This window comes from Prionailurus bengalensis, chromosome E1 (genome assembly GCF_016509475.1).
Source record: "Prionailurus bengalensis isolate Pbe53 chromosome E1, Fcat_Pben_1.1_paternal_pri, whole genome shotgun sequence".
NCBI lineage: Eukaryota > Metazoa > Chordata > Mammalia > Carnivora > Felidae > Prionailurus > Prionailurus bengalensis.
Window position 1 is genome coordinate 13,362,675 of NC_057347.1, and position 27,955 is coordinate 13,390,629.

Consider the following 27,955-nt stretch of genomic DNA (forward strand, 5'->3'; position numbering starts at 1 on the left):
TAGCCTCTCCGCCTATAGCCAGGGCCTGCCATGAGGGGTGGCGCGGGGCTCCGCTTTTCTTGACCAATGGGAAGGCGAGAGGTCTCCATGTTGGTGTGGCTGAAGGGTTGGCAGGCGAGGCCTCGCGTCGGAGCCTTGAAGCCGGGTGGAGTGTGCGGGAGGGGGCGCTACTCCTCCGACGTCAGCTGTGTTGCGCTTTGAAGCTTTGGCAGCTTCGCCCTCCGACTATGGCTGCACGGTCGGTCATTCTCGGTATCGACCTGGGCACTACGTCTGTGAAAGCGGCCCTGGTGGAGTCCGCGCCCGGCGACCCATCCGGGTTCTTGGTACTGGCGAGCTGTGCCCGGGCTGCGCGGGCCGAGGCAGCGGCCCAGAGCGCTGCGGCAGGGCCCCAGGTGAGGCAGCGTCCTGGAGTTGCACCGCCTCGGGGAGCCACTCTCTTGCTCCTCAAAAGAGGCCTCCCCCCAACCCCTTTTCTGCAAGGAAGTCTCCCCGATTTCTCCAGTCTGCCTGACCTCTGCCTGTCTGCTGCAGCTCCCTCTGATCCGTTAGGTTTCTTCCCGGTGGCTTTCCCACCTGCTGGCACCGATCTCCTTCCTCACTCTCTGGCCTCTGGTGTCCTTGCTTATGGCGCTGTATCCCCGTGCTCTCAGCCCTCCACTTGACCTGCGGGAAATTTCTCTCCTTGTGTCTGTGGAGGGACCTCAGGCCTCTCTTGTTCTTGCTGTCTCTGCACCTCACACCTGCCGGTGTCAAGTTTAGGATTCAGTTTGTTCCCCAGGGCAGAATCTGGATTTTCCTCAGGAACTAAGAGGAAGAATCAGGGGGAAAGAAGCTCTTCTCATTCTGCAGGGGTGGAATGTGGACTGGGGAATTGAAACACTTGGTCAGAAAAAGACACCAGGTTCCAAAAGCTGAGACACCTTGGAGGAAGGACTGCAGAGACAGAAAGACAGGAGGGAGAAGCCGATTAAAATGTTAGAAAAAGATTGGATTCATCATTATACTCAAAACTAGTGTCTTGTGAGAGTTACAAGGTAGAAATGGGGGAGAATTTCACCACAATGAGAGCTCTGGGTTCAGTAACATCATCAGTTCTTAGAACTGGATTCCATTAATTCCCTGAAAAAGGTAGATTCCATTAATCTACCTTTAATCTAAAACTGGATTCCATTAATTCCCTGTGTTCAGTTAATTGACAATAGAAATTAATATGTAGGAATTTTCTGTGTAACCTTTGGACTTTTTTTTCTGGATCTCTACTTGTTCTCCTAGTTGTAATAGGAGGCCTCTAAGGCCCCTTCTAGCCACAAACTCCGATTTTTCTGGGCCATACTCCCAAGAGCTTGTTTTTCACAATCTCTTGTCAGTTATCTGGACTCCGTTGTTTACAGTTCAGAGTCCGTCTTGCTCAGAAACATTTCAGAGGATAAAGCTTACAGGAGCACTTTGCATTTTCATTTTTTTTAAATATATGAAATTTATTATCAAATTGGTTTCCATACAACACCCAGTGCTCATCCCAAAAGATGTCCTCTTCAATATCCATCACCCACCCACCCCTCCCTCCCACCCCCCATCAGCCCTCAGTTTGTTCTCATTTTTTAAGAGTCTCTTATAGCACTTTGCGTTTTCATAGAGACTTTCAAAAGTAGTTTGGTTGGGGCATCAGGATACTTTAGAATGATTATTTCACCTCATGGACTGTGAAATGGAGGCAAATTCAGCTCTGACCCTGTGGGGGTGAGCAGCTGGGATTAGAGGATGTGAGTTTAGGCAGTGCCCTTTCTCTTGCAATAGGGCCACTTCTTGAAAACTGCTTTCTCCGCTTCCTCCAGTGTTCAGCAGGCTGTTCCGTGTTTACAGGCACACAGTGTGCCACACCTGCCTAATGAGGGGTTTCGGAGAGGCCAGTAATACCCCCCTTGCATCTTCCATGTGTGCTTTGTGCTCAGGGACAAACGGCATTGCTGTAATTTAATCTTTAGCAGAATTTCTCCACCTTGGCACTGTTGATACTTGGGTCAGATGATTCTTTGTTGTGGGGAGCTGTCCTGTGCATTGTAGAATGTTCAGCACCCCTACGTACTACATGCCCGTAGACCCTTCCTACCCAGTTCTGACACCCCAAAATGTCTCCATATTGCCAAATGTACCCTAGGGGACAGAAACACCTGGTGTCCCTGTGCTCTCTCTATGTCCATACTTTTCGTTCTTAAGAAGTATTGTGTAGAACAAGGCCAAGCTTGGCAGCTGTATAGAAAGTCAGGCTTTTAGGTGTTTGCAACCTTAAAATACCAGGATTTTTTAGTGAATCTCTGTGACCCTTTCGGAGTTAGTTTTTCCTTCCTGGGCCTCAGTTTCTTCATCTGTAAAGAGGGGTGTGGAGGAGGAGGGTTGACTTGAGTTTCTAAGTTCTGTTCTCAAATCTAAAGTTCTAGGATTTGATCTGGATAGAGTGATTGATAGTCTGAACCAAGAAATGGAGGCAGCGCCTTTCCTGTTACCTGTGGGTATGCCCATTGTCCGAGAGCTACTCCCTCATCATACTCACCACTGAAACTCGAACTAATTGCTGAACACTGACTGCCTCCTTGTCTTCGCTCCCACCTGGCCCATTTCCCTCCTTCACTGTCCCACCCACACAACTCACACACCAGTGGGCCCATTTTAAACAGTGGCTCCTCTGTCCTGGGTTGATATACCATCTGGCCATGTGGGAACTCTTTAAACTAGCACTGTCCCGTAGAAACTAGCTACGAAGCTGACCCACACCTGGGATTTCCAGTTCTCTAGTATTAAAGTAAAAAGTAACAGCTGAAATTAATTTTAACTGCATATTTAGCCCCATGTATCCAACATACTTCAATATATAATAATGAATATAAATTTATTAATAAGGTATTGTGCATTTTTCATACTAAATCTGAATTCTGGTATGTATTTTACACTTGCAACACATCTCAATTCAGTGCCAGCCATGCACCTCCTCTCTGCTGGGCTCTCACTGCCCAGCCAGTTCTGCTGTAGTCTCTCCCCTATACAGTCTCTTTAGGGTCTGGGGCTGCCTCCTCAGGAAAATGATTTGTGTTCCCTCTGCACTTTTTTCCCCATTCTACTCATCCTCACCTTCCTTTTTTTCTGTTTCTTTGTTCACATTTGTTTGGAGCCTAGAACTGCCCCTGCCCAAGGCCAGCAGGCTGACGGACAAGTGAGGGGTCTGTCCCAAGGAGGGGGAGGGCTGTGTTCAGCCCTGGGCAGGATAGCCTGGGGCTTGAGGGCTCAGTCTTCAGATGCTTTTCCAAGACCGGAAGCTTTCTCAGTTCCCCAGAGACCAGACATTTATTAAGAACGGAGCCACATTTCTCTTCTGAGTTTTCCAGGGGTCCTTCTAGTTGTTAAGCTTATTATACCTTGAGGTGATTTTTGTGTGCCAGAAACATTGCACTTTGGTTGAAATCAAAGTAAGTATTCAATTTACTAAATTCAGAACCCTAGTTCTTAAACTTTTAAATTTAGCTTATAAAGCTGGTTCCATTTATAAGTCTAACATGTCACTATCATTTTTGAGGGCCTTTGAATAATACTTAATGCTATTTCAGTTATATTTATATATATAGATAAATATATATTTATCTAGTGTATAACTAAGATACACTATATACACTAGATAAGTATATATTTATCTATATATAGATTTATATTTATATTTTTTATAAATTAATTTATAAACTTATAAATATTATATTTATATATTTATATATATTTATAAATAAATAAATAAATATATATATATATATTTAGGTACTGTAGTTGCCTGACCCACAGCTTTTCAGAATACTTAAATAATTCTTATAAATCTAATAAGTTAAATGGATAACTACATAAACTTTAAATGCTCTTATATGTTTAAAATCCTTTTATAAATATACAGTAATGAGATCTGAACTTATAATCACAAATCTAGATCAGTTACTCAATTTCACATTTTAACTTGGAGTTGCAAAGGTAACCTAGGCCAAATTCTCTTAAACATATAAATTTACCTAAAATACCAAATGCTCAGATTTCCTTAAGCACAAATGTTAATCACATAGGTATGACTCTTTTAAACATGCATGTTTAATTCTTGATCAAGGAAGCAGTTCTGTCATCTGGGTTGCTTTTCCAAGTGTATATATTTTGGTGGCCTCCTTAGCTTATTGAGACTTCTTACTGATTAGAGGCATCTCCTGGGATGGGATGGGATCTTGGAGTCTGATTTCTAGCCTTTAACAGAGACTTCATAATTTAGAAGAAGAGATGGTCATGGAAACCTAAATTTTTTGGTGTGAGTCACCTACTTTTGAAGTTATATTAGTTTCTACCTCCCACCCATCTGGATGTACTGCTTGATTGGATTTGGCATTTCATTATCTCTAAGATCCCTAAATGTGTTTTCCTATCTGATTCCAGACACCTCTAACTTTTTTCAAATCCTGCATTCTATTCATATTCTTGTCTCTTAAGACCACTGGACCCAGAGATATTAGCATGCTATTTGATTATATTCTTAACTCTCTTGACTTTGTTTTTCAAGGTTATTTTGCCTAGACAAGTTTGTAAGGAGGCAAATCAGGGGAAAAGGCAAATCAGGAGAAGATGGTCCTGACTGTCTTGAATCTCATTTCCACCCCTAAAAATCTTTCTATACTATCAGTCTCTTTCTGGGTACCTTATCTCATTGCCTAATTAATCTTCTGAACACACTGCTCTGCTGATGATACTGTCCCATTCAGAAAGCCCCAAGGGCTCCCCATTGGCTTTAGGAGGAGCCCCTTACTCTGGGGCTCAAGGTCTGCCATTGGGCTCACCCTCTCTTTTATAGCCTCATTTCCCACCACACCCTTGCATGGACCATCTCACTGTTGCTGTGCCCAGGTATTCTCTGGGCTTTCTTCTTGCCTGCCTTCCCTAGTGGATGTTTTATTCCTTTTTTTTTTTTTTTGTAAGTTTATTTATTTATTTTGAGAGAGAGAAAACACGTGTGCAAGTGGCCCAGGGTGAAGGCTCGTGTGTGAGAGCCAGGGAGGGGCAGAGAGAAAGGGAGAAAGATAATCCCATGTGGGCTTTACGCTGTAAGCACAGAGCCTGATGCAGGGCTTGATCTCAGGAACCGTGAGATCATGACCTGAGCCAAAATCAAGAGTTGGACAGTTAACTGACTGAACCACCCAGGTGCACCCCTGCCCCCCCCCCCCCCCCCCCGCCCGCCGTTGGTGTTTTGTTTCCAAGTCTAAGGCCTGGCCCTAAAGGCACTGAGGAAATGTTTGTCAGATGGATGAACTAAAGTCCCAAGTAGAAGCAAACACTAGGGCTTGTCCACGAGGCCTTTCCTGGCTACACCTTTCCTTCCAGGTTCCTTCCTGCTGTGTTCCATCCTGCCCTTATCCCAATCCTCTGTGTGCCTTGAGATAGACCCTTAATTGCTCCTTACATCTTGGTCTTGTGTTTTCCTATCCTTAATGTTAGACTGTCAGTTCCTATAGGGCAGGGGCAGTGCTTTTCTCAGCTCAGACTTGCCCACAGTAGAGGGCAGAGTCTTAGCCATTTTGGAACCTCATTTGCCCCAGCGCCTCACCTGTGCAGGGAGGGAGTGGAATCTCGTCCACCACATTCCTACTCTAGGTGCTGTTGGAGGTGGTGGAGAACCCTCAGTCCCACATGTCATTCGTGAGCCTAGTCAGCAGGTCCTGGAAGTGACCCCAGTGGAATTAGCTGGGCAGCTCAGGAAATCCCTTGGGGCCTCTACCCTCCCTCCCCCCCCCCCCCCCCCCCCCCCCCCCCCCCCCCCCCCCCCCGCCCTGCCTGTCTGTGTGCCACTGCCTGACTCGTCCTGTTCTGTTTCCAGGGGCAGGAGCAGGATGTAAGCAGAATCATCCAAGCCCTAAATGAGTGCCTTGCTGCCCTTCCTCAGCAGTTGCTCCAGGAAGTCTGTGGCATTGGAGTATCAGGACAGATGCATGGAGTCATGTTTTGGAAAACAGGCCAAGGTATGCTGGGCTCCAGGGATGATCATGTGCTTCTAGCAACCACTGTGGAACAGCAAAGTGCTGCGGAGGGCTCTCTCTGAAGGATCGGGTCACCCTGCAGTAGGAATGGAATGGCACATGTTGTCTCTTGTATTTTGTGTACGTCCTGTATGTTGTGTACCTCCTATCTTGTACAAATGTGTAATGAGTAAGCGAACTGTCCACTCACACACCATCCATCAGCAGGGTGAGGGAAAAGAGTGACTTGTCTCTGATTCTCTGTAGGATTCAGTGGAGTGGAGTTTCCACAGCTTTCTCTTTTGTGTCAGGGTCTCAGAGCATCAAAGTAGACAACTAAGAGATTAGTGTGGTTATAGGAGATGCCAAGACACAGTGGAAATACTTTTGAATTTGGGCATAATTTTTGTTGTTTGTCATAGTCACAGACATTTGTGATTTTTGAATTCCAGGGCTTGTCCTTTTTATGGGCTCAAGTGCTAAGAATTATTTAGTTGGTTGTCTTATATCTTAAATGCCATAGTGCAGGTGACCTGTTCTTTTTGGCCTCTAGGAAGAGACTTATTAAGCCAGCAAAATAATGATGAGTAATTTACATGCCAGATGTTGGGCTAAGGATGTTACCTGCATGATCACATTGAACATTCCTGACATCTTCATGATATAGCTTACATTATTGTCCCCATTGTGCAGATGAGAAGTGGAGGTTCTGAAGTTAATATGCCTGGGCTCATATGGCAGCAGGTGGGGACTCCAGCTTTTGAACCCAGGTTGGTGTGACTTCAGACACTAAGCTTTTAAAGGCCTCTTGGAGAACCAAAGCTGCACGAGGGTGCAACAGTTCAATGAAGCCAGGAACTTCCCAACAGAATGTCTGAGGAAGGATTAGGATATTATGAGCTCCTATTACAGCAAGCATTAAAAAACTTTTTTAACTAAAAAGTTCTATACAGACATAAAAGTAGGGAGTATTATGGACCAACACACACCCATTACCCAGCTACTTTACTGCAGGGTTTTTTTTATTAAGGTTTAAAAATTTATTTTGAGAGAGAGAGAGCATGCACGAGCTGGGCAGGGGCAGAGAGAGAGGGAGAGAGAGAGAAACCCAAGCAGGCTCTGCACTGTCAGTGCAGAGCTGCATTCAGGGCTTGATCTCACGAACCGGGAGATCATGACCTGAGCTGAAATCAAGAGTCAGACGTTTAGCAGACTGAGCCACCCAGGCACCCCCTACTGTAGGTATTTTAAGTAGAGGACGGATGGCTACTTTGGGGGCTGTAGTTAAGGGGATTTGAACACCAGATTCACCCCTTTTTGCCTGGAGAGTCAGTGATTCCAGTTCCCCGGGGCCAAGTGAGTGGTGACCTGCTTCTCAGCAGCATGACTGGTGTCTAGTGATGCATCCTTTGATCAGTTCCCAGGAGGGGCTGGGTGGACTGTAGAAGCCAGTGCAGGACCTCTTCTTCCCTCTTCCTCATCTGCCTGTTGTCAGGCTGCCTGGGACCACAGGAGCTGCTTGGCTCCAATCAGTAGCAGGAGGAGAAGGCCGATTAGGGTGTTACAGCTGACCTCTCAGAGGGAGTCTAGGTTGTAAAAACTTTTTAAACTCCTTAATTTTGCATTAACGAGAATAAATGTCCTTTTAATACTAAAACCTGTCCCAAAGAGGACAGCAGAGATCTAATGATTGTGGTCTGGTCATCTGCCTCCCTTTCTGCCCATTTCCTGGACTCTGTAACAACCACACAAACCATTGCCCACATTGTTGGAGAGAGCTGCTTAATATTTCATTGAGTCAGCCCACATGCCTCCTTGCTTTGTTTTCTGCTTCTGGGAAGGAGGGAAACCACTATTTGACGATGGTAATACTTGCTTAGCAGAGTTGAGTGAAATCGTACTTGGGATCAAGACATTGTGTTTTTAATGGTGGCCATAAATCAGTTTAGCTTCAGTACCTACAGTGAATAAGGCTCAGTACTTGACCCCACGGGAGACGTAGAAACTAGCAGACGAAGCCCTCACCTTCCAGGGCACACTCAAGGCAGTCAACACAGACAGGCACCAGTAAGCCGAGCGGAGACCTAATTGCTTCCATGAGGGCACAGGCCAGCCAGCGGGGAGAGGAAAAACAGTGAGAGTGTCTTCTGAGAGGCCTGTGGTTACGCCTGTAGACTCCATTTCGAGGGTCAGTAATAGCAGGAGAGAAGTGGGCATGATAAGACCAAGCTAAAAGGCAAGCGGCTGACTGGGAGAAAATGTTTGCTTGTGTGAATAATATGGGTTCATATAAAGAAATAAGGACAGAGAAAGGACAAATGGTCCTGTGGAAAATGGGCAAAGGATACCGATAGGCAGTTCCTAGAAGAGGAAATACAAGTGGCTAATAAGCATATAAAAAGAGGCTCAATGTCATTAGTAATTAGGGCAGGGCAGATGAAAACAACAATGAGAAATCATTTCCACCCACTGAATTGTAAGAAATCAAAGTTTGAAAATGTCAAGGTTGGGAAATGGGGTGGAAAATTGATTTTTTTTTTAAATTTTTTTTTTTTCAACGTTTATTTATTTTTGGGACAGAGAGAGACAGAGCATGAACGGGGGAGGGGCAGAGAGAGAGGGAGACACAGAATCGGAAACAGGCTCCAGGCTCCGAACCATCAGCCCAGAGCCCGATGCGGGGCTCGAACTCACGGACCGCGAGATCGTGACCTGGCTGAAGTCGGACGCTTAACCGACTGCGCCACCCAGGCGCCCCGAAAATTGATATTTTTAAATATGGCCGGTGGTAGTATAAATTAGCATGGCGGTTTGGAGGGCAGTTTGGCGGGGGCCTGTTCCAAACAAGGGGGCTGCTGTGACTCAGCAGCTTTGCTACTTGGTATCTGCTCAGGAAAATTACTTTACCATGTATGTGCATAAGGAGGCGTAATCACGGTCGTTCATTACCCTGTTATGGTAGCGAAAACTGGCGTTTAAGCGCGTTTAAGCTCTGGGGAATGGATGCATAAATGGTGGTATGCCCAGGCCTGTAGGAGGATGTGCAGTGTAGTCAAAAAGAATAAGGCACATTCACATACACTCACATGGAAAGGCCTCTAGAACATTTGCTGGATGTTAAAAATAACCCCTGGAAGAAGAAATACAGTACAATGCTGTTTGCTTAAAAAAAAAAAAAAAAAAAAAGACAAAAACAAAATAAAGTCAATCAAGCCAAACAAAATATGTTGTGTGAGTGTGAAAACTTGAGATAGTTCCCCACAAGTGCTAACAGGGACAGGAGTGAGGCCAGGACTCAGGTAGGGGTATAAGCAGACCTCTGGCTTTATCTGTAATAGCTGAACATCTCATACCGAGAATGCATTCACTTGTCACTTCTGTAATTAAAAAATTAAAAATATATCAATTCTTTGCCAAAAGAGAGAGAGAGAGAGAGAAGGAAGAAAGAAAAAAGTTAACAAATATCAGACCAAATTCTGAAACAGAGTGGATTTGAATCTTGGTTCTACCATTTAATAGCTATGTGACCTTTGGCAAATTTTTCTTAACTTCTCTCTGCTTCATTTTTCTTGTAAAAAGGGAAGAATTATCATGCCTATATTATAAGGCTGTTATATAGATTAAATGAATTATTTTTGAAGTGCTTTCAAGAATACCTGGTACATAGTAAGGATTCCGTATTTGTTTTCTCATACAAACAAAATAAAACTGTTAGTAAAAAAAAAATTTTTTTTAAAGGATCAAAGAGTTTTGGAAGCAGATAAAGGGGTTGAAAAAAAGCTGTAGAAATCCGGCTTTGGGCTGGAATAAGAACCCCAACTTTAGGGACACCTGGGTGGCTCAGTCAGTTGAGCATCTGACTCTTGGTTTTGGTTCAGGTCATGATCCCGGGGTCATGGGACTCCATTGCACTGAGCATGGAGCCTTCTCCCTCCTGCCACCCTCTCTCTTTGTCTCCCTCTCTCTGCCCCTCTCCCACTCACTTGCTCTCTCTTTCTCTCTCTCCCTAAAAAATACAAGAATTTTTAAAAAGTAAGAAATACATGTTTAAAAAAAAAGAATCCCGGCTTTAAGTGTAGGTACAAATACAGTATGTAGTTGTGGAGGTGCACTGTTTTGCCCCCACCCCTACCCCAAGTGAAACTTCATACACTTCAGGTGCATGATCTGTTAGGCATCTCCCTGCTCTTCTGGTTACTGGCTGGGGATACCAACCAGAGTTTGACAAGCTGTCTCAGAGCCTTTGCCCTGACCCATCTACCTGCAGCATGTATCCCCAGACATTCTTTTTAAAAAAAATTTTTTTTAATGTTTATTTATTTTTGAGAGAGACAGAGACAGAGACAGAGAGCAGGGTAGGAGCAGAGAGAGGGGGAGCCACAGAATCCGAAGCACACTCCAGGCTCCAGGCTCCCAGCTGTCAGCACAGAGCCTGATGCGGGGCTTAAACTCACGAACCGTGAGAACATGACCTGAGGTGAAGTCAGATGCTTAACCGACTGAGCCACCCAGGCGCCCCCTCCCCAGACATTCTTAGGGCTCACTCTCTTCTTTCATCCAGGTCCCTCCTCACACGTCACTTCAGAGAAGACTTCCCTGATCACCCTTCAAAAATCTATCACTGCTATTTATTTCTTCACAGCAATGGAAAGTATCAGATATTATATACTTGTTTGTGTATATTCTATATACCTAGCATATAAGCTTCATGACAGTAGTGACTTTTTCTTGTTGATTGCTGCATTCTCAGGGACTAGAACCCGTGCCTAATACATATTAGATACTTAATAAACATGTCATTCAATCACCCACGTATGAATGAACAAATGGATGTTTCATGGTCTGGAGCAAAGAGGGGAGAGGCAGTTAAGTTTCTTTCTTTGGTTCTTAATGAAAAAAATTTATAGGGAAATGTAATGATTTTGGCTCCCAAATCTGGGGCCTCAGATCAGACATAGCCACAAAATAGCTGCATGTGAGGCTTTGCCCTGCTTTGCTTTATGGTAGGCATTGTTCTCATCTGGAGGCCATCTCAGGACATATGGAGAACAAATTCTCATCTCTGTCCATTAGATCCGGAGTGTTCTTGTTACTGATAACCTTTCTCAACTGGCACTCAAGATTCTTTTCCCATTCTGCTACAGTGGTTGTATTTATATTCTGTGGAAGTGTGAGAAATATTCCCTATATGAGAAGAGGAGAAAACAAAACATATGTAGGGATGTGTATTGTCTTTCTTGAAGGCTGCTGCAAATCTTAGACTCCAGACAGAGTTTAGAAGGTAAAGATTCATTTGCATCATCATTATCATCACTAACATTAATTGAGTACTGACTGTGTCAGGTACTGTTCTAAATGCTTTACATGTGTTAACTCATTTAATACTTACAACCCTACACACACAACACACACTACATACCCTAACCCTAACTCTAACCCTTCCCCTTGCCACTAGTCTAAGAGTGAAGTCGACACATGGCAGGAAGAGCTACCAGGACCCAGGAAAGAATTATAAGTGTCCTTTACCTCTGGGCTTCCGGATACAGTTGCCACCAAGATGCTGAACTAGCTTGACAGCTGGCTGTCTCTGCCAAGGTCAGTTTTAGAGGAATCATAAGAGAAAAACACCAAGGAAAGGGGAGAACATTGTGAGAGAGCCTGGGGTGATGGGGCTGCTTTGATTTGGGATGTGTGGGTTGACAGTGGCTTGGGTCTGGGGCAAGAGGCAACCAGCCTTGCCTGTGAGAGGATAAATCAGGAGGGGAACAGCTGGTCCCCTGGACTGCCATGGCTTTGGGACAAGCAGCATTGTCCGCATACCCTCAGTAGCTCTGGTGTCTTCAGGAATAAAATCAAGGCAGTGGAGAAAAGCACGAGTCTCTTTCCAAACCCCAGGGCTGGTGACACTGCAATCTAAGGATCCTCAAAACATTGTTTTTTCCTGGGAGGCAGAGTGGAAATACTGACCTGAGGAGATGTTTTGCAGGGTGGGATGGATTAGCTGTAGATTTACCCCAGGATTCATTCATCCTTTCCAGCCGCTTGGAGGCTGGCAGGGATTGAGATCTGGCCCATTTACACTGACTGACAGAGTAGCCAATAGTCCCAGCACAAAATGAGTTCATGGGCCAGGACAATAAGACATTTGAAGAGCACAGCTGTTTCACAAGAAAAACATTGTGCCAGGTGATTTGATGGAGATTCTTTGAGAAACAACTGTTAGAATGGTCAGTCTAATTTAAAATTAGCTTGACATACCTACTAAAATGTATGAAAGGAGAATATTAGCAAGAAAACATAAAAAGCACCAAGGAGAATTATTAGGTCTGAAAAAATATAATGGTTGAAATAAAGAATGTAATAGACGGGATTAATAACAAAATGGATAGAACTTCAGGACAAATTTGAAAATAAAAGATGCAAATTTAGAAAATCTCTCAGAAGGAAGAAGAAAAGGACAAAGAAGTAAAAAATATAAAAGAAAAGGTAAGAGATATTGAAAATACAAATAGAAGCACTAGCATCTGAATAGTAGGAGATCTAGAAAAGGAAAAATAAAAGTGGTAGAGGAGGAAATATTTGAAGAACTAATGAAGAAAATTTACCATAACTGACAAAATAATATCTTACACACCAGACTGAAGGGGTGCATAGAATGTCAAAGAAGGGAGAGAAGGAAAACCTCACAGCCAGATATATTATAGTGAACTTTCAAGGATTTCAGACAAAGAAAATACCAAAAGCATACACAGTGAAAGACCAGATCCTATATAAAAGAAGTACAAACAGATTGACTAGACATTTTTCAATAGCAACATTCTATGTAAAAATGCAATGGAATAGTATTTTGGTTACCTACTGGTGTATAGCAAACTACCTCCAAACTCAGTTACTTAAAACAGCAAACATTTTATTATATCTTGTACAATTTACTTCTGCATATCAGATAGAGCTACTGTACACGGAGTTGATGGAGGCTGCTTGGGAGTATTTGTGTAGTGGACAGATGGGTCTGGAGGGTTCAAGAGTGGCTCTACTCAATGCTTGATGCCTTGGTAGGGAAGGCTGGAAGGCTGGAGTCAGCCTGGAGGATGGCCTCTAGATGCCTACATGTGACTTCTCCATGTAGTTTCTCCAGCATGGTGGCCTTAGGACTTCTTTTTTTTTTTTTTTTTTAAAGTTTATTTATTTATTTTGGTGGGGGGAGGGGCAGAGAGAGAGAATTCCAAGTAGGCTCCACATTGTCAGCATGGAGCCCAATGTGGGGCTCAATGTCATGAACCATGAGACCACGACCTGAGCCGAAATCAAGAGTCAGATGCTTAACTGACTGAGCCACCCAAGTGCCCCAGGTAGTGGGACTTCGTACATGGTGGCTGGCTTCCCCCAGAGTGAGTGCTCCAAAAGGCTCTGGTGGGAGCTGCAAGACTTCTATGACCTAGCTTTGGGGGTCCTAGGATGTCACTACCCCCACATTCTCTTGGTCAAGCAAATCATCAAGTCCAGCCTAGATTCAAGGAAAGAGGATTTAGATTCTGCCCCTTAATGGGAGGAGTAGCAAGGAATTTGTGGCAATCTATCACAAATCTACAAAGTGTTTTTAAGTATTGAAGAAAAGGAACTTAGGACCTGGAATATTACAACTGTCCTTCAAGTATGAGGATATGAAAAGATATTCGGAGCCATGTAGGCCTTTAGATGCTTTGCCACAGAACGAACTATACTGAAACTAGTTTTGGGGAATTTAAATAAGAGCAGAGAAAGATCCAGAAGATTTCAAGAGATAAATGACATAAATGAAGTAAAGATGGCTAGATTCCTGAATAAAGTTTGATGCCTAAAAATCAGTTAGCTAAGACCAAAGTAAAAGAGAAAATATATCCATCGTCATCCAGAATCCAGTCTAGGTAGTATCCTCATGGTAAGAGTTGGAAGGATGGAGACTAGGGGACTTGAGAGTGTGCTAAGTTTCTTTCCTTACAGGGTGAAAGGGGATATAATATCAACTGTAAAAAATGAATAAAAAGGAATATAGAAGAAGTGGGATAAATGGAGGGAGTAGGTGACTTGCCCAGGGTCACACAGCCATTGGTGATGGAGCCAGGTATTAAACCCAGGTGCTCTTACATCAGAACCCAGGTGTGTGAGTGAAGCATTATCATGGGTGATAAAGTCATGCTTTAACCTCACTGGCAGAATGGTCTCACGGACATGCTGCTGCTGGTCAGTGGCTCTTTTCTCTGTGTTTGGTGATCTCCTTTGTTTCAGGCTGTGAATGGACAGAGGGAGGGGCCTCCCCTGTGTTTGAGCCCAGAGCTGTGAGCCACCTGGTCACATGGCAGGATGGCCGGTGTAGCAGCGAGTTCCTGGCTTCTTTGCCCCGGCCAGAGTCCCATCTCAGTGTGGCCTCAGGGTTTGGCTGTGCAACCATCTTCTGGCTTTCGAAGAATAGGTACGGACAACTGTTTTTGAATTGGATTTTGGGTTTCCAGGGAAATGAGAGTGGCCAGAGGGCTATACCTCCAGCTGGTCAGCATCACTCCACATGCTGGCGTGTTCCTCAGTCAGGTGGCCTGGCACAGAGTGTGGTCACAGGACCTAGACTTGGTCCAGAGCTGCTTCATTTCTCAGAAGTCTTGGTTATCTGATTCTAACCAGGGGCGGAAAGAAAGGGGCAGAGAGGACAAGGGACTTGCCAAGGGTCACGTGGTGAGTTAATGGTAGGGTCAGGGCTGCTGAGAACGGCCAATGTCGGGTTTTCCCAGGCGTTCTCCCCTGAGACCACTCCCCTAAGGCTGACTCCAGCCAGCTGTGTTTTGAGTGGCTGGGAGGTCCTCACCCCGGGAGGTTTACTTGTCAGGGAGCTGCAGCATGTGGGGTGCTGGTTGCCACCCGGCTATGCCATGTCTAGTCCACTGCCTGCAGCTAGGTGTGGTGCATGCTTTCAAGTTGCTATTAGACCATGTTGAATTGTTTTTGATATGAAAACTAGCCCAGAGTTCCTGAAGTCCTATGATGCAGTGGGCACCATCCATGACTATGTGGTTGCCATGTTGTGTGGCTTGCCAAGATCCCTGATGTGCGACCAGAATGCTGCTAGCTGGGGATATTTCAACACTCAGAGCCAAAGCTGGAACTTGGAGATGTGAGTATATCCTTGCAGGCCGGCTCCAGGCTAAAGGTCAGAATCTCTAATGTGAGAGCTTCAGTGGGACTTTCCCATTCAAGAAGAGTGGAGGATTCCAAGAGGCCAGGAATCAAGTTCCAATGTCCTTCAGCCTGCTTCAGTCACCAGGCATGGGTGGGCCTAGCTGTCAGCGAACCCTTGCAGGGGGTTACCCTGTACGCCATGCTGTCCTGCTCTTCCACAATTGCCCAAACCTAGGTTGGCTTCCCCAGTTCTCTGTGACTCAGCCCTAGCCTATAGATTTCAAAGAATAACTTTCACTATAATAAAGTTTAAAATAAGGTTAAAAAATGGAAGTAGCAGTCTTGAGAGATGTCTTTTAAAAGTTCTTTTTAAGCAATCTTTTGCCTTTTCAGATCCAGAAATCCAGTGCCCTATAAGTTCACTTCCTTCAGGGTCCAAATTCTGAGCTCTGTAATAAAACAAAAAGCACCTGGTAGTTCAGGTAAAGGACTTTCCAGCATGTTTTATAAAATTGACAGCCCGTGTTCACTAACCTCGAGTGATGAATGCGTTTGGTATTCAGGAAACTGATGGATTTGACTTTGGTTTGGCCTGTGCTAACTGATTGTGACTTTGTGTTGGAACTCTATCTCCCTTTGCAGAGTATTTGTGTTCCCTTCAAACATAGGAGGCTGAGTGGGGATGATATCTGGCTCTTGTGTAATCCTTCCTGATCACCCCTGCTTACACTGGTTGTTTTCTTTCCTGGAAGGCTAATCCTAAGCTTTTGAAAGCCAGTGTTCATTCTTTAAAAAATACAAGTCTACTTCTCATGGTTTTAAAAAAAGCCAAAGAGGCCCTCTCTGAAAACACTGGATTCTACCCTCCCTTCCCGTATGTGTTATCCTCTAGTGCTTTCCTTTGTTGAGTTTCCTGGAAACAACAAAGACCAAAAAAACCCAGCACCAGGTAAATACACTGTCCATTTTTGGATTGCAGATTGAGGACCTCAGGCTTTCCCATCCACCTGCTCCCAGACATCGCTGAGGCGGGCAGCTTGGCGGGCAGAACTTCCCGTGCCTGGTTTGGAGTCCCAAAGGGGACGCGGGTGGGCGTGGCCTTGGGTGATTTACAGGCCTCCGTCTATTCCTGTATGGCCCAAAGGACAGATGCGGGTAAGTCTTTCTTCTGTTCCTTCCTCAGACTTCTACTGGTGCCTTCTAAGCTCCAGCTCTAGTGTGAGGGTACAAGGGGAACATGTACCAAAGCCTCGGCATCCTGTTGATCGTTATTCTGTAAACATGAAAAACAGCCTCATTCCTACAGGTTCTGAAGCCCCTCCCCTGGGAGCTTGCAATCCTATAGGGCAAGTTCTGTCCCTGACCACAGTCTGTGCTTTTCCTTTCCATGGCCAGGTAAGGGAAATGACTGTTTCTAGCTGGCTGATTGCTGTGTAACTCCATGAACAAGAAAATAGATTAGTAGATTAGGGTTTTTGTTATTGTGTTTCTCAATGAAAGTTCCATCTCATCTGATTAGAAGTGCAGAGTCTTTTCTGTATTCAGTGTAAGAGAGTCACAGTGAGATGGAGGCTGCAGTCTAGGGCAGAGCTTGGTCGACTTTTCCTGTAAAGGATCGGATAATAAATATATTAGGCTTTGTAGGCCATGTCGTTTCTATCATAGCTACGTAACTCTGCTGTTAGAGCCCGAAAGCAGCCATAGCCAATACATAAATGAATGGGTGCCGCTGTGTTCTAACAAAACTTCATTTATAGACACTGAAATGTGAATTCCATAGAATTTTCACGTGTCATGAAGTTTTCTTCTCCTTTTGATTTCTTTTCAACCATTTAAAAGTGTAAGAACATGCCACTATGATTGTAAAATGCTGCAGCCCCTTTGGAAAACAGCCTGGCAGTTCCTTAAAAGTTAAACATGACCCAGCAATTCCACTCCCAGGTGCACACGCCGAAGAGAACTGGAAGCACGTGTCCACACAAACAAGTGTCCACACTTCACCCAGATGTTCCTAGCAGCATTGTTCATAACAACTTATAATTCAAAAAGTAGAAACAATCCAAACTCCCACCAACTGATAAATGCATTTAGAAAGTGTGCTATATCCACACAGCTGAAATGCCACAACATGGGAGTGAAAGGGAGGAATGAAAGAAACCAGTTCCAAAAGGCCGTGTATTGTATGTTTCCATTCCTGTGAAAAGTCTAGAACAGGCAAATCCATAGAGACAGACAGCAGATGAATGGTTGCCAGGGGCTGGGGGAAGCAGTGATTGCTGATGGGTACAGTTCCTTTTTGGAATGATAAAAATGTTTTAAAATTAGATAGTGGTGATGGTTGCACAACTGTGAAGATACTAAAAACCACTGAATTATACCCTTTAAAAAGTTGTTTTTTGGGGCGCCTGGGTGGCGCAGTCGGTTAAGCGTCCGACTTCAGCCAGGTCACGATCTCGCGGTCTGTGAGTTCGAGCCCCGCATCGGGCTCTGGGCTGATGGCTCAGAGCCTGGAGCCTGTTTCTGATTCTGTGTCTCCCTCTCTCTCTGCCCTTCCCCCGTTCATGCTCTGTCTCTCTCTGTCCCAAAAATAAATAAACGTTGAAAAAAAAAATTAAAAAAAAAAAGTTGTTTTTTATGGTGAATTGATGTGAATTATATCTCAATAAAGCTATTATTTAAAAAAAAGTGAAAGCCATTCTTAGCTCTCAGACCATACAAAAACACATGGCTGGGTAGGTATGGCCTGTGGGCTGTTGTTTGCCCCTCCCCGGGCTAGGGGAGAATTGGGGCCTGCCTGCCCAAGCTAGGTGGTTGCAGGATGGGGATTTCATTTGACCCTCATGGCAGCCTGGCCAAGTGAGTCCACTCTGGGAGCCCCTCCTTGTTACCAAGGGGAATGGAGAATTCATTCATCTTACCTGAACTCTCTTTGTAGTCACGTCTTCTTTCATCCATCAGATAGAACTATTACACTTCAACCCTGACTTTAAAAAGTCTGACCAGCCTTCTCTATGTAGTTTATTCCTATTTCATTTCATTTCATTTCATTTCATTTCATTTCATTTCATTTCTTTCTTTCTCTTTCTTTCTTTCTTTCTTTCTTTCTTTCTTTCTCTCTTTCTCTTTCCTCTTTCTTTCTTTCTTTCTTTCTTTCTTTCTTTCTTTCTTTCTTTCTAATGTTTATTTATTTTTGAGAGAGAGACAGAGCACGAGCAGGGGAGGGACAGAGGGAGAGGGGGAGACACAGAATCTGAAGCAGGCTCCGGGCTCTGAGCTGTCAGTACAGAGCCCGAGAGGCAGGGCTCAAGCCCACGAACCATGAGATCATGACTTGAGTGGAAGTCAGATGCTTAACCGACTGAGCCACCCAGGCACCCCTATTTTGTGGTATTCCTAAGAAATAACATTTCAAGGACTGTTATTGTTTTGTTTGGGGTAGCAATTCCTCATTCAAGATTAGCTGAGAGGGAAAAGTGAAATTCTGCCCATTTTGTTGGCACTTATATGTGATAAAGTCTTTTAAGGTCAGAAGTTTTTCAAAACCTTCTTTTCTCCCAAATTTTCATCTAAAATCAATGCTCTGGGAATATGTTAAGTTTGTTCTGTGGCTTTTAATTTTCCCAATACACCAGCTCTTGCCTTGTATCATTTCATCTCAAAGTGTGAATGTCAGGGAACTCATGTGGGCTTTGGAGTCAGTCCCCAGGCCTGGGTTAGAATTTAGCCCCTCTCCTTCTTCTGGTGTGGCCTTAGGCAGGTGGCTTTTCTTTCTGAGCCCTTGTCATCATCTAAAATGAGGGTGACAACACCTTTCTCATGGGGTGCTTATGGTGACACAGTGGGCTGGTGCCTGTAAAGAGCTTGGTTCTTTCTTACTACTCTGGTGGTTTTTAAATCATAGGCTGTTCCCTCGACAGAGGGCTCTCCTGTGCCTGGATGTAAATGTGTGTCCTACATAGTAAGTGAGGGGCTAGTCAAGTAGGAAGAAGCTAAGAATTAGGCTCCCTCTTCAGTGAGCTGGCTGTAGTCTCTGGTTCCAGATTGTGGCTGCTGGCTGTAGTCAGTTGTGCTGTGTCTAAGGGCAAGGTTGGTTGGCCTCCATCCTTGACACCTCCACTTCGGGGGACAGGTAGAGGGCATGTTGCTTCTGGTAAAGAGTCATGGGGAAAGGCTTGATGTGGCAGAAGGTAAAGGATATTGACTTTTTGCGATTTGTTTCTGGTATCCTTGCTTCCAAACCCCCACTAGATGGGAAAGTTAAACGTTGACCTCAGTTATTTCAGACCCCAATAGACTGAGAAGCACAGGCTTTTTGGCCAAGTCTTGTGAGAAGTGGAAGAGAGGAGACTCCTAGAACAGTCCATAGGCCCTGGCCTCAATCCAGAGGAGAAAATCATCCCCTCCGTGCTGGGTCTGGGACCTTTTCCCCCACTGGTAGAGGAAGGTTAAGAGAGCCATGGAAATGGGAAGGAGGTGGTGCTTGCCGAAAATGAATGAAGCCTCACCAGAGAGTTAAATACTTGGGCTGAGCTCTTTCTCCCTGCAAATATTTCTCTATTGCTGCGTAACAAATCACCCCAATATTCAGTGGCCTGAAACAGCAAACATTTATTATCTCTCAAAGTTTCTGAGAGTCAGAAGTCTGCATGTGGCTGGATGGTTTGGCTCAAGGTCTCTCATGAAACTGCAATCAAGCTGTTGGCCCCCTGGGACTGCAGTCATCCAAAGACTTGACCAAGCTTGGCGGATCTACTTCTTAGCTCATTCATGTGGTTCTTGGTAGGAGGCCTCAGTTTTTTGCCACATGGGCTTCTGCACAGGGCTGCTCATGACATGGTGCCTGCCTTTCCCCAGAAGAAGTGATCCAACACAGACGCTGCAGTGCCTTTTTATGACCTGGTCTCCAAAGTCACATGTGGTCACTTCTGCTTTATTCTCTTCACTAGAAGCAAGTCACCGAGTCCAGCCCACACTCAGGGGGTTGTGGGGGGGTGGTGCGCAGGAATTAGGCTCTACATCCTGAAAGGAGGAGTACCAAAGAATTTGTGTACCAACACACTCTCCCCCTTGCCCTTTTGTGACTTGTGACCTCTGGGTCAGCCTGACAGGCCTAACTTCTGCTTTCTTTGGACCCTAGTTCTCAACATCAGCACCTCTGTTCAGTTGGCAACCTCCATGCCTCCAGGATTCCAGCCGGCACAGACTCCAGACCCAACAGCTCCAGTCACCTACTTCCCATACTTTGACAGGACCTACCTGGCGGTGGCAGCGTCGCTCAATGGGGGCAATGTGCTGGCCGCGTTTGTCCACATGCTGGTACAGTGGATGGCCGATCTAGGTAAGGTGTTGCCCATACAGTGATGTGTTCCTGCTTGTCCTTTCTATGTAGCAGTGTCTTGGTGCTGAGTGTGTTATTTAAGCTTCTAGATTCATGTGTCAGACCCAGCCAGGCTCCAACACATTCCTTCCTTCCTTAGGGATCTGGATGTATAGCCTTCCTTCCTCTCATCTTCTGAGCTGCCATCACCTATGGTTTTTTTTTGAGGGGGCATCTTCTCCCCTAACCTTGACTATGGAATATCATCATAGTGTCTTAGCTCTCCCCTGCCCCACTTGGTCACCTTCTCTGTCAAGTAGTCTCTGGGTCCCTTGCGTTTGAAGTCTTCCTTCTAATGACTTCAGACAGCTGAAAATAAAATGATCAAATGTGGATGGTATTTGACAGTATTATAAAATCCTCATAGCACTTATTCCTGGCAAGTAGTTCCTGACTCCCTTTCTTAGAAGGATCCCTGGAAACTCTGATGCCCTCCTGCTTTCTTCAGGATAGAATCGATCAGACCTCTCTCTGCTCTTCATTTGCAGGGAAACCTGCAACCTCCTTCTTTCAGAAGAGGTTCCCTTTCCAAGCACTTAAGGTAGAAATGAAATTTCTGGTCAGCCATGCAGATCTGGGGAAATCGTGTTCATCAGGTGCACTGGTCCACCTGTAGGAGCTCTGAATCAGGTCATTCTGGGGAACTTTCAGCATAGTAACAAAGTGAGGCAGAGCAGCAGGGAGCCCATAGGAAGCTCATACTGGTTGTGTAGACAAGCGTCACTGACCCATGTCAGTTCTCTCTCAGGCTGGCCAGGGATGTCAGGATTTCAAGGGAATTCTGCCCCCTTGGCTCGGATCCCTTCAGGAATGCTTCATTAAAAGAACAGAACTCGGATTTTGTTTTGCCTTGCATCAGAAAAGGTTTTCAAGAACCAGTCATCAGAACCTTCAGGCAAGCCCTATATTTAGATACTGGTTTAACTGGATGACTCTATCAATTATTGACTGCGTTGACTGGTATTTCTCTTTATACAGAAGTGACTGTTATTTTTACCCCTGAAAGAGATGGTAATACTTAATTTCTCTGTAAGATCTTTTCAAGAAGAAAAGTCTTTTGCATTTTCATGGTTCTTATTTTCATGAAACTGAGTACTTGGAAGGTTAGTATTATAGGTAGCTTAACCTTTTATGAAATTTCTACACTGTGCCATTGGATTAAAAAATATATAGATGCAAATACAACAAGTTTATTCAGATAAAAGACATCACATCTGTTAACCAGAAATGGAAATATTAAAACATAAGGGGTAAAAATTAAACTCTCTGTCTCTATTCAGAATACTCTAGGTTTGCATTGTTTTCCAGAAGTTGGAAAACAGGCAGTTCCACCCTCGTGTGGTTTAGAGCAGGGACTCTGGAGCCAGGTGGCCTGGGTTTGAATCCCAGCCCCACCACTTCCTTGTGCCCTTGGGCAGGTTCCTTATCCCGTCTGTTCTTCACTTTCCTCATCTGAAAAGAGGTGCTAGTACCTACCTCAGAGGATGGCAAGGATCAAATGAGTTATACTGCAAAGCGCTTAGAATGATGTCTGGCCCATAATAAGTGTGATACAAATGCTTGTGTGGTGGTGCTACCCAGGAGAGTGGCATCAGTTCTCAGCTCTGTCCTAAGTCATTATGTGGCCTTGGCAAGTCCTTTCCCCTTCTGTGTTTTTTCAGTTCCGATGGTCTGTGTTTCTAAGCCCATGATGTGAACATGTGGCAACTCAGTATTTAGATTCTGATGAGGTGGTAAGCCAAGGGATACAGAAACAGGGCTAGAAGCTGGGTCTTTCCAGTCTCCAGCTGGTATAGACCTTCCTTCAGGTGCCCCTCAAGGCTGGGGTTGTGGCCCAAGTGTTTCCCAGTGAGGAAGAACACTTTATTTTAACATTTTCTTAACATTATTAAGGATATACAAGCACATGGTTCATTGTTTTTTTTTTCTTTTTAACTATAGACTTTCTTTTCTTTTGAAAGTTTTCCACTCATGTCGTTTTTCTGTTCCATGATCTACTTCAGGATACCACATTGCATTTCATCATCCCATCTCCTTAGTCTGTTTTCTTTCTTTCTTTTTTTTTAAAGTTTTTATTTATTTAAGTAATCTCTACACCCAACCTGGGGCTCAAACTCATGACCCCCAGATCAAGAGTCACATGTTCCTCTGACTGAGCCAGCTGGGCGCCCCTGTCTGCTTTCTACTTGATTGATCTGTTTTTTTCTATTTCCTCTCCCTTCCTTTTCTTCCCATCAGTTTCATGGTTTTATATTCTTCATCTATTCTTTTAGAAGTTTCTAACACACTGTGTTTCCTAGGATATGGAGAGGTAACCCCTCTTGCACATTGCAGTGCTGGTGTAAACCAGGCCTGCTTCTAAATTTTTTTTTTTTTCAACGTTTATTTATTTTTGGGACAGAGAGAGACAGAGCATGAATGGGGGAGGGGCAGAGAGAGGGAGTCACAGAATCGGAAACAGGCTCCAGGCTCCGAGCCATCAGCCCAGAGCCCGACGCGGGGCTCGAACTCACGGACCGCGAGATCGTGACCTGGCTGAAGTCGGACGCTTAACCGACTGCGCCACCCAGGCGCCCCAAACCAGGCCTGCTTCTAAGGGGCAAGTATGATGTGCATAACTTTTGAACCAGAAGTTCTCTTCCAAGGACTCGGTCCTACAGATTTATACACTTGTACACACGTGCTAGGTTATTCACCAAGCACATGATTTTTCTGAGATTTTAGTAGAATTTTTAGAGGGAGAGGAAAGACAATTATTCTGGGTTTTTTTTTTGTTTGTTTGTTTAAAGTAGGCTCCATGCCCAACGTGGTGCTTGAACTCACAACCCTGAGATCAAGAGTCGCATGTTCTACTGACCGGGGCAGCCAGGTGTCCCCATTCTGACATATTTAACCAAAGTCCTGCTGATCACATTTTGGCTATAATATTTAACTATTTCTCTCTCCCTCTTTGTTTCATTCCTGAGTGTCTATGGTTGAATTTGTACAAGTTAAATGTGCTGCCAATGAGACTCCATGGCGACTCTGGGGTGGTGGCTGTCAGCACTGGCCTGCACACTGGAACCACTTGTGGAATTAAAAACAAGTTTTTTTTAATTTTCTTAAAAAAAATTTTTTTTTAACATTTATTCATTCTTGAGAGAGAGACAGAGCATGCGTGGGGGAGGGGCAGAGAGAGAGGGAGACACAGAATCTGAGGCAGGCTCCAGGCTCTGAGCTGTCAGCATACAGTCTGACACGGGGCTCGAACCCACGAACTGTGAGATCATGACCTGAGCCAAAGTTGGACACTTAACTGACTGAGCCACCCAAGCTCTCTAAAAAATTTTTTTTCCAAGGTTTATTTATCTACTTAGCACTACCCTGGAAGGAGCAGAGAGAGACAGAGAGAGAGAATCCCAAGTAGGCTCCATGGGCAGTGTGGAACTGACACTGGGCTCAATTTCATGACCAGGAGATCATGACTTGAGCTGAAATCAAGAATCGGACGCTTAACCAACTGAGCCACCCAGGTGCCCATGCTTGCGGAGTTTTTAAAACAATGCTGATGTCCTCGTCCTGCCTGTAGAATGCTGATGATTTGGCTGTGGGGTGGGATGGGGCAGGCATTTTATAGAAGTTCCTCAGGTGATTCTACTTCAAAAGCGTGGTCCTTGGGCCAGCAGTACTGGCTTTTAGAAGTGAATAACAAATACAGAATCTTAGGGCCTGCCCCAGCCATACTGAGTCAGAAACTGCATTTTAATAAGATCCCTAAGTGATTCATATACATATTCAAATGTGAGAAGCATTGGTCTAGACTGGTGGTTTTCAACCTCTGCTGAGGCTGGGCTGGATTGTGATCAGCACTGTGATCCTGGGGTTTCTATGACACTGCTAATAAGTCTAGTAGCAGCTGTGATGATGCTTTTTTTTTTTTTAAGTTTATTTTTGGGAGAGAGAGAGAAAGTGGGGGAGGGGCAGAGAGACAGGGAGAGAGAGAATCCCAAGCTGAGTCCCATGTGGGGCTTGAACTCACAAACCATGAGATCATGACCTGAGCCAAAATCAAGAGTTGGATGCTTAAACGACTGAGCCACCCAGGTGCCCCATGATGATGCTTTTTGATCAGTGTATTCATTTGTCCTCCTTGGGAGCATTGTTGTAGGATGATTAGTTGTAGGATGGTTAGTGCTTACAGCAACACTTATGAGATCTCTCCTTTAAGTCTAGGCTGGGGTCTGGGGCAGAGCACAGCTAGCCAGACTATGTGAGTCCCTGAGCCAGGAAACATCTAGCCTCAATGAGAAGCAGCAAGTAGATCTATCCCTGCCCTCTGGGAATTCCAAACTGTCTCAGCCTGCAGCAACAGGTGGGGTGCATGAACTCACACAGGTCTTTTCTGTTCCTGGAAGGTCTGGAGGTCGAAGAACCCACTGTATATTCGTGCATGATCCAGGCAGCTGCACAGCAGAGAGACACCTGCCTAACTATCACTCCAACGGTGTGGGGCGAGAGGCACCTGCCGGACCAGCTGGCCTCAGTGACCAGAATCTCCTCCTCTGATCTCTCCCTGGGTCATGTGACCCGGGCCCTGTGCCGAGGCATTGTTCAAAACCTGCACTCCATGCTTCCATTTCAACAGCTCAAGGAGTGGGGTGTGGAGCGGGTGATTGGCAGTGGGAGTGCGCTGTCCAGGAACGAGGTTCTGAAGCAGGAGGTGCAGAGGGCGTTCCCTTTCCCAGTGTCCTTTGGGCAGGATGTGGACGCAGCTGTGGGGGCAGCTCTGGTCATGCTCCGGAGGAACCTTAACCAGAAGGAGTCTTAATACATTCTTTGGCCAAAGGACTTGCAAATTCTATCTAATTAGCAATTCTCACATGACCTTGGGGTCATCCTTTTCCTGGACACGTTTGTGGGCAACTTTTTTTTTTTTTAATTTTTTTTTTTTAACGTTTATTTATTTTTGAGACAGAGAGAGACAGAGCATGAACGGGGGAGGGTCAGAGAGAGGGAGACACAGAATCCGAAACAGGCTCCAGGCTCTGAGCTGTCAGCACAGAGCCCGACGTGGGGCTCGAACTCACGGACTTCGAGATCATGACCCAAGCCGAAGTCGGCCGCTTAACCGACTGAGCCACCCAGGTGCCCCTGTGGGCAGCTTTTAAGCAAAGCTTGTTCTCAGGGCACCATCTTGACCAAGAACCTACCTTCAGGGCATACTCTAATAATGCAGCCAGGACTCATCAACTGGATCCCAAATCAGTACTTTCCAAAAGAGACTCACCTGGGAACTGGTCCCAAATATAAATATGGTGAAGAGAGAGAGAGAGAGAGAGAAAAGGAACAGTACCCCAGCATCCCGGTCAGCAGGCTCATCTATGACTCACCTGTAGACAAAGAGAAAATAAATATGGACTTTAGGCACCAAAAAGTCTGGTGATTGTGCACTCAAAGTAAGAAAAGAAGGCCCCCCCCCACCCCCCACCCCCACCCCCCTGCCAATCCAGCTTTCGGATTGTTTTTAAAAGGACATGAAACCCAGGCTTGGGTCACATGCACTTTTGGAAAAGTCCTTCCCTACTGGATTGTGCCATGTGACCCTGAGGTCCCTTTCTCACTCTTGTTCTCCCTTGGCCACAGCTGGTTATAGCTGAGGCAGGGGGTCGCCCAGGGCAGTAAAGCAGACTGGCTGCGATGAAGATGCAGGGATCCATGCTGCCTTCTCACCATGCACTTCCCCTCCAAGGACAGCCTGCTGCAGTGGAGCTGCTCCAGATCCTTAACACAACTGGCTCAAAGGCACAGAACAGGGAAGGAAAGGTGGGTGGCATGACCAGCAAGGGGGACGGATGCTATGTGGCCCCACCATTCAAGCACATTGTTCCCAATAGTCTGACCAGGCAGGACCCTTTTTTGGGGGTGTGTCTAGGCAGCAGTGTATTTTTCTCCTGCACATTCTTGGGAGGCCTTCCAAGAGAAGGGATGCAGCTGGGCATGCTCCTGTCAGAGAGGATGGTCAGTTTAATCAGAGAGAACCCCTTATCCTGCAGGCCCTAGATTTTCTTTCTCTTGGTGTCGGCCTTGCTGGCCTACCATGTGTTTCTGGCCCGTAGAAACATCCCACTGGAGTCAGCATCCATGTGGGGGTCCCAGAGCATCTTAAACTTTTCTGTAGTTGGTAGGGATGACCATGGAATGGCTCCAGGAAAAGCCTGTCATTCCTGCATCTAGTTGCAGACTCCTAAGAGTGATCCCAAGGCTCAGGCTGGCCTGACTCTGAGACTCCTAGGCAACTATGAGTTTGGGAAGTGGCCATGTTGTTTCTTTGTAAAGGTCACTTTATGAATTATGTGGTTGTCTGAGCTCTTAGATTAATCTGCCTTGCCATGCTGATTGGATTTCAGATACTAAAGCTCATTCTTTCAGAGCTTTGTCCCTTTAATAAGACACACCTGTCTGCTTTGGGAACACTGTAAATTATGGCATAGCTGTAGGGCTTGGTTTGGCAGGTTGGACATAAGGATCATTTGTAGGTTGTTCTGCAGAAAACCCCACCTGCTCCATGATTGTACCAGGACAAGTAGCTGAAGATCACTCGGGAAAGTCATGTGAGCTTTCTCTCAGCCAAGATGAGTTGAAACCATTATTCTGGAGCCCCTATGGAAGGCCTTTGAGAGAGGTCACCTTGGGATAGGCTGAAGGATAACAGATAGCCTGTCCATCAGGAGGAGTTGGTCCTCTGACTCCTGGGAGGCAGCCTGTCTTGTATTCTCAGGGTGCTATGGATGGAGCCTGTAAATGTAGGATTAGGAACTGGATGCAAGGCCAGGTAGCCCAGACCAGTGCCCAGTACGGTGCCGGAACTCTCTGTTCCCTTTCCACATGTCCACTCTATCTCTGAGGGCTGAGCCTTGCGCAGTCCAAGCTTGCCAGCTAAAAGCTCTGTTACTGTTTTTATTGCACAGGCCTGGAGCCTCTGCAGTGGGGTTGAGCACAGCTTCCAGGGCCTCATTTCTTCAGCCTGAAATCATAAACCACTCACTGCTTTTGCCGTCATTCCCTGGAGGTACCAGTAAGTGTTTGATACCAGTGTGATCCTCAGATGAGGAACTGGCCTTTAGGACTGTTTGCCCATATCCTGATCTTACGAGCAGGTGGTAGACTTGCACTTTCTCCCCAGATTTGCTTCGGCCAGCAAAATGTGACCAGAAGTGTTCTACTTCTAAGCAGAGGTCCTTAGGAGCCAGTGTGTGGTTTTCCACACCGTTCCCTTTGCCAGGAGTGACTGGTGGTGTCCCAGAGAATGGAGGCTCTGTCAGACTGCGTTCCATGTTAGGGCACTATGGTGTAGAACCCTCACCAACAAATGTGCAACATGAAATGTGACTGAGAAATAAACCTTTGATGTTTGAAGCCA

The 27,955-nt window shown here is 45.4% G+C and overlaps 1 protein-coding gene across 4 annotated transcripts; it reads left to right on the plus strand.

Annotated features, from left to right (window-relative positions):
* The first annotated feature begins 89 nt into the window (after positions 1 to 89).
* On the plus strand, positions 90 to 27,955 carry SHPK (sedoheptulokinase). 4 transcript variants are annotated; one of them, XR_006297781.1, is made up of 8 exons: positions 109 to 395; positions 5,891 to 6,032; positions 14,298 to 14,481; positions 15,022 to 15,174; positions 16,159 to 16,334; positions 20,317 to 20,517; positions 24,951 to 27,610; positions 27,719 to 27,955. XR_006297781.1 is itself a non-coding variant. In XM_043583404.1 (7 exons), exons 1-7 carry the CDS (start codon positions 228 to 230, stop codon positions 25,361 to 25,363), a joined length of 1,437 nt encoding a protein of 478 aa, XP_043439339.1. In that variant the 5' UTR covers positions 90 to 227; the 3' UTR covers positions 25,364 to 27,955. The 4 variants fall into 4 exon arrangements, 1 of the variants encoding a protein (XP_043439339.1); XR_006297782.1 differs by having other exon boundaries at positions 24,951 to 27,146; positions 27,504 to 27,955; XR_006297783.1 differs by having other exon boundaries at positions 24,951 to 26,358; positions 27,504 to 27,955.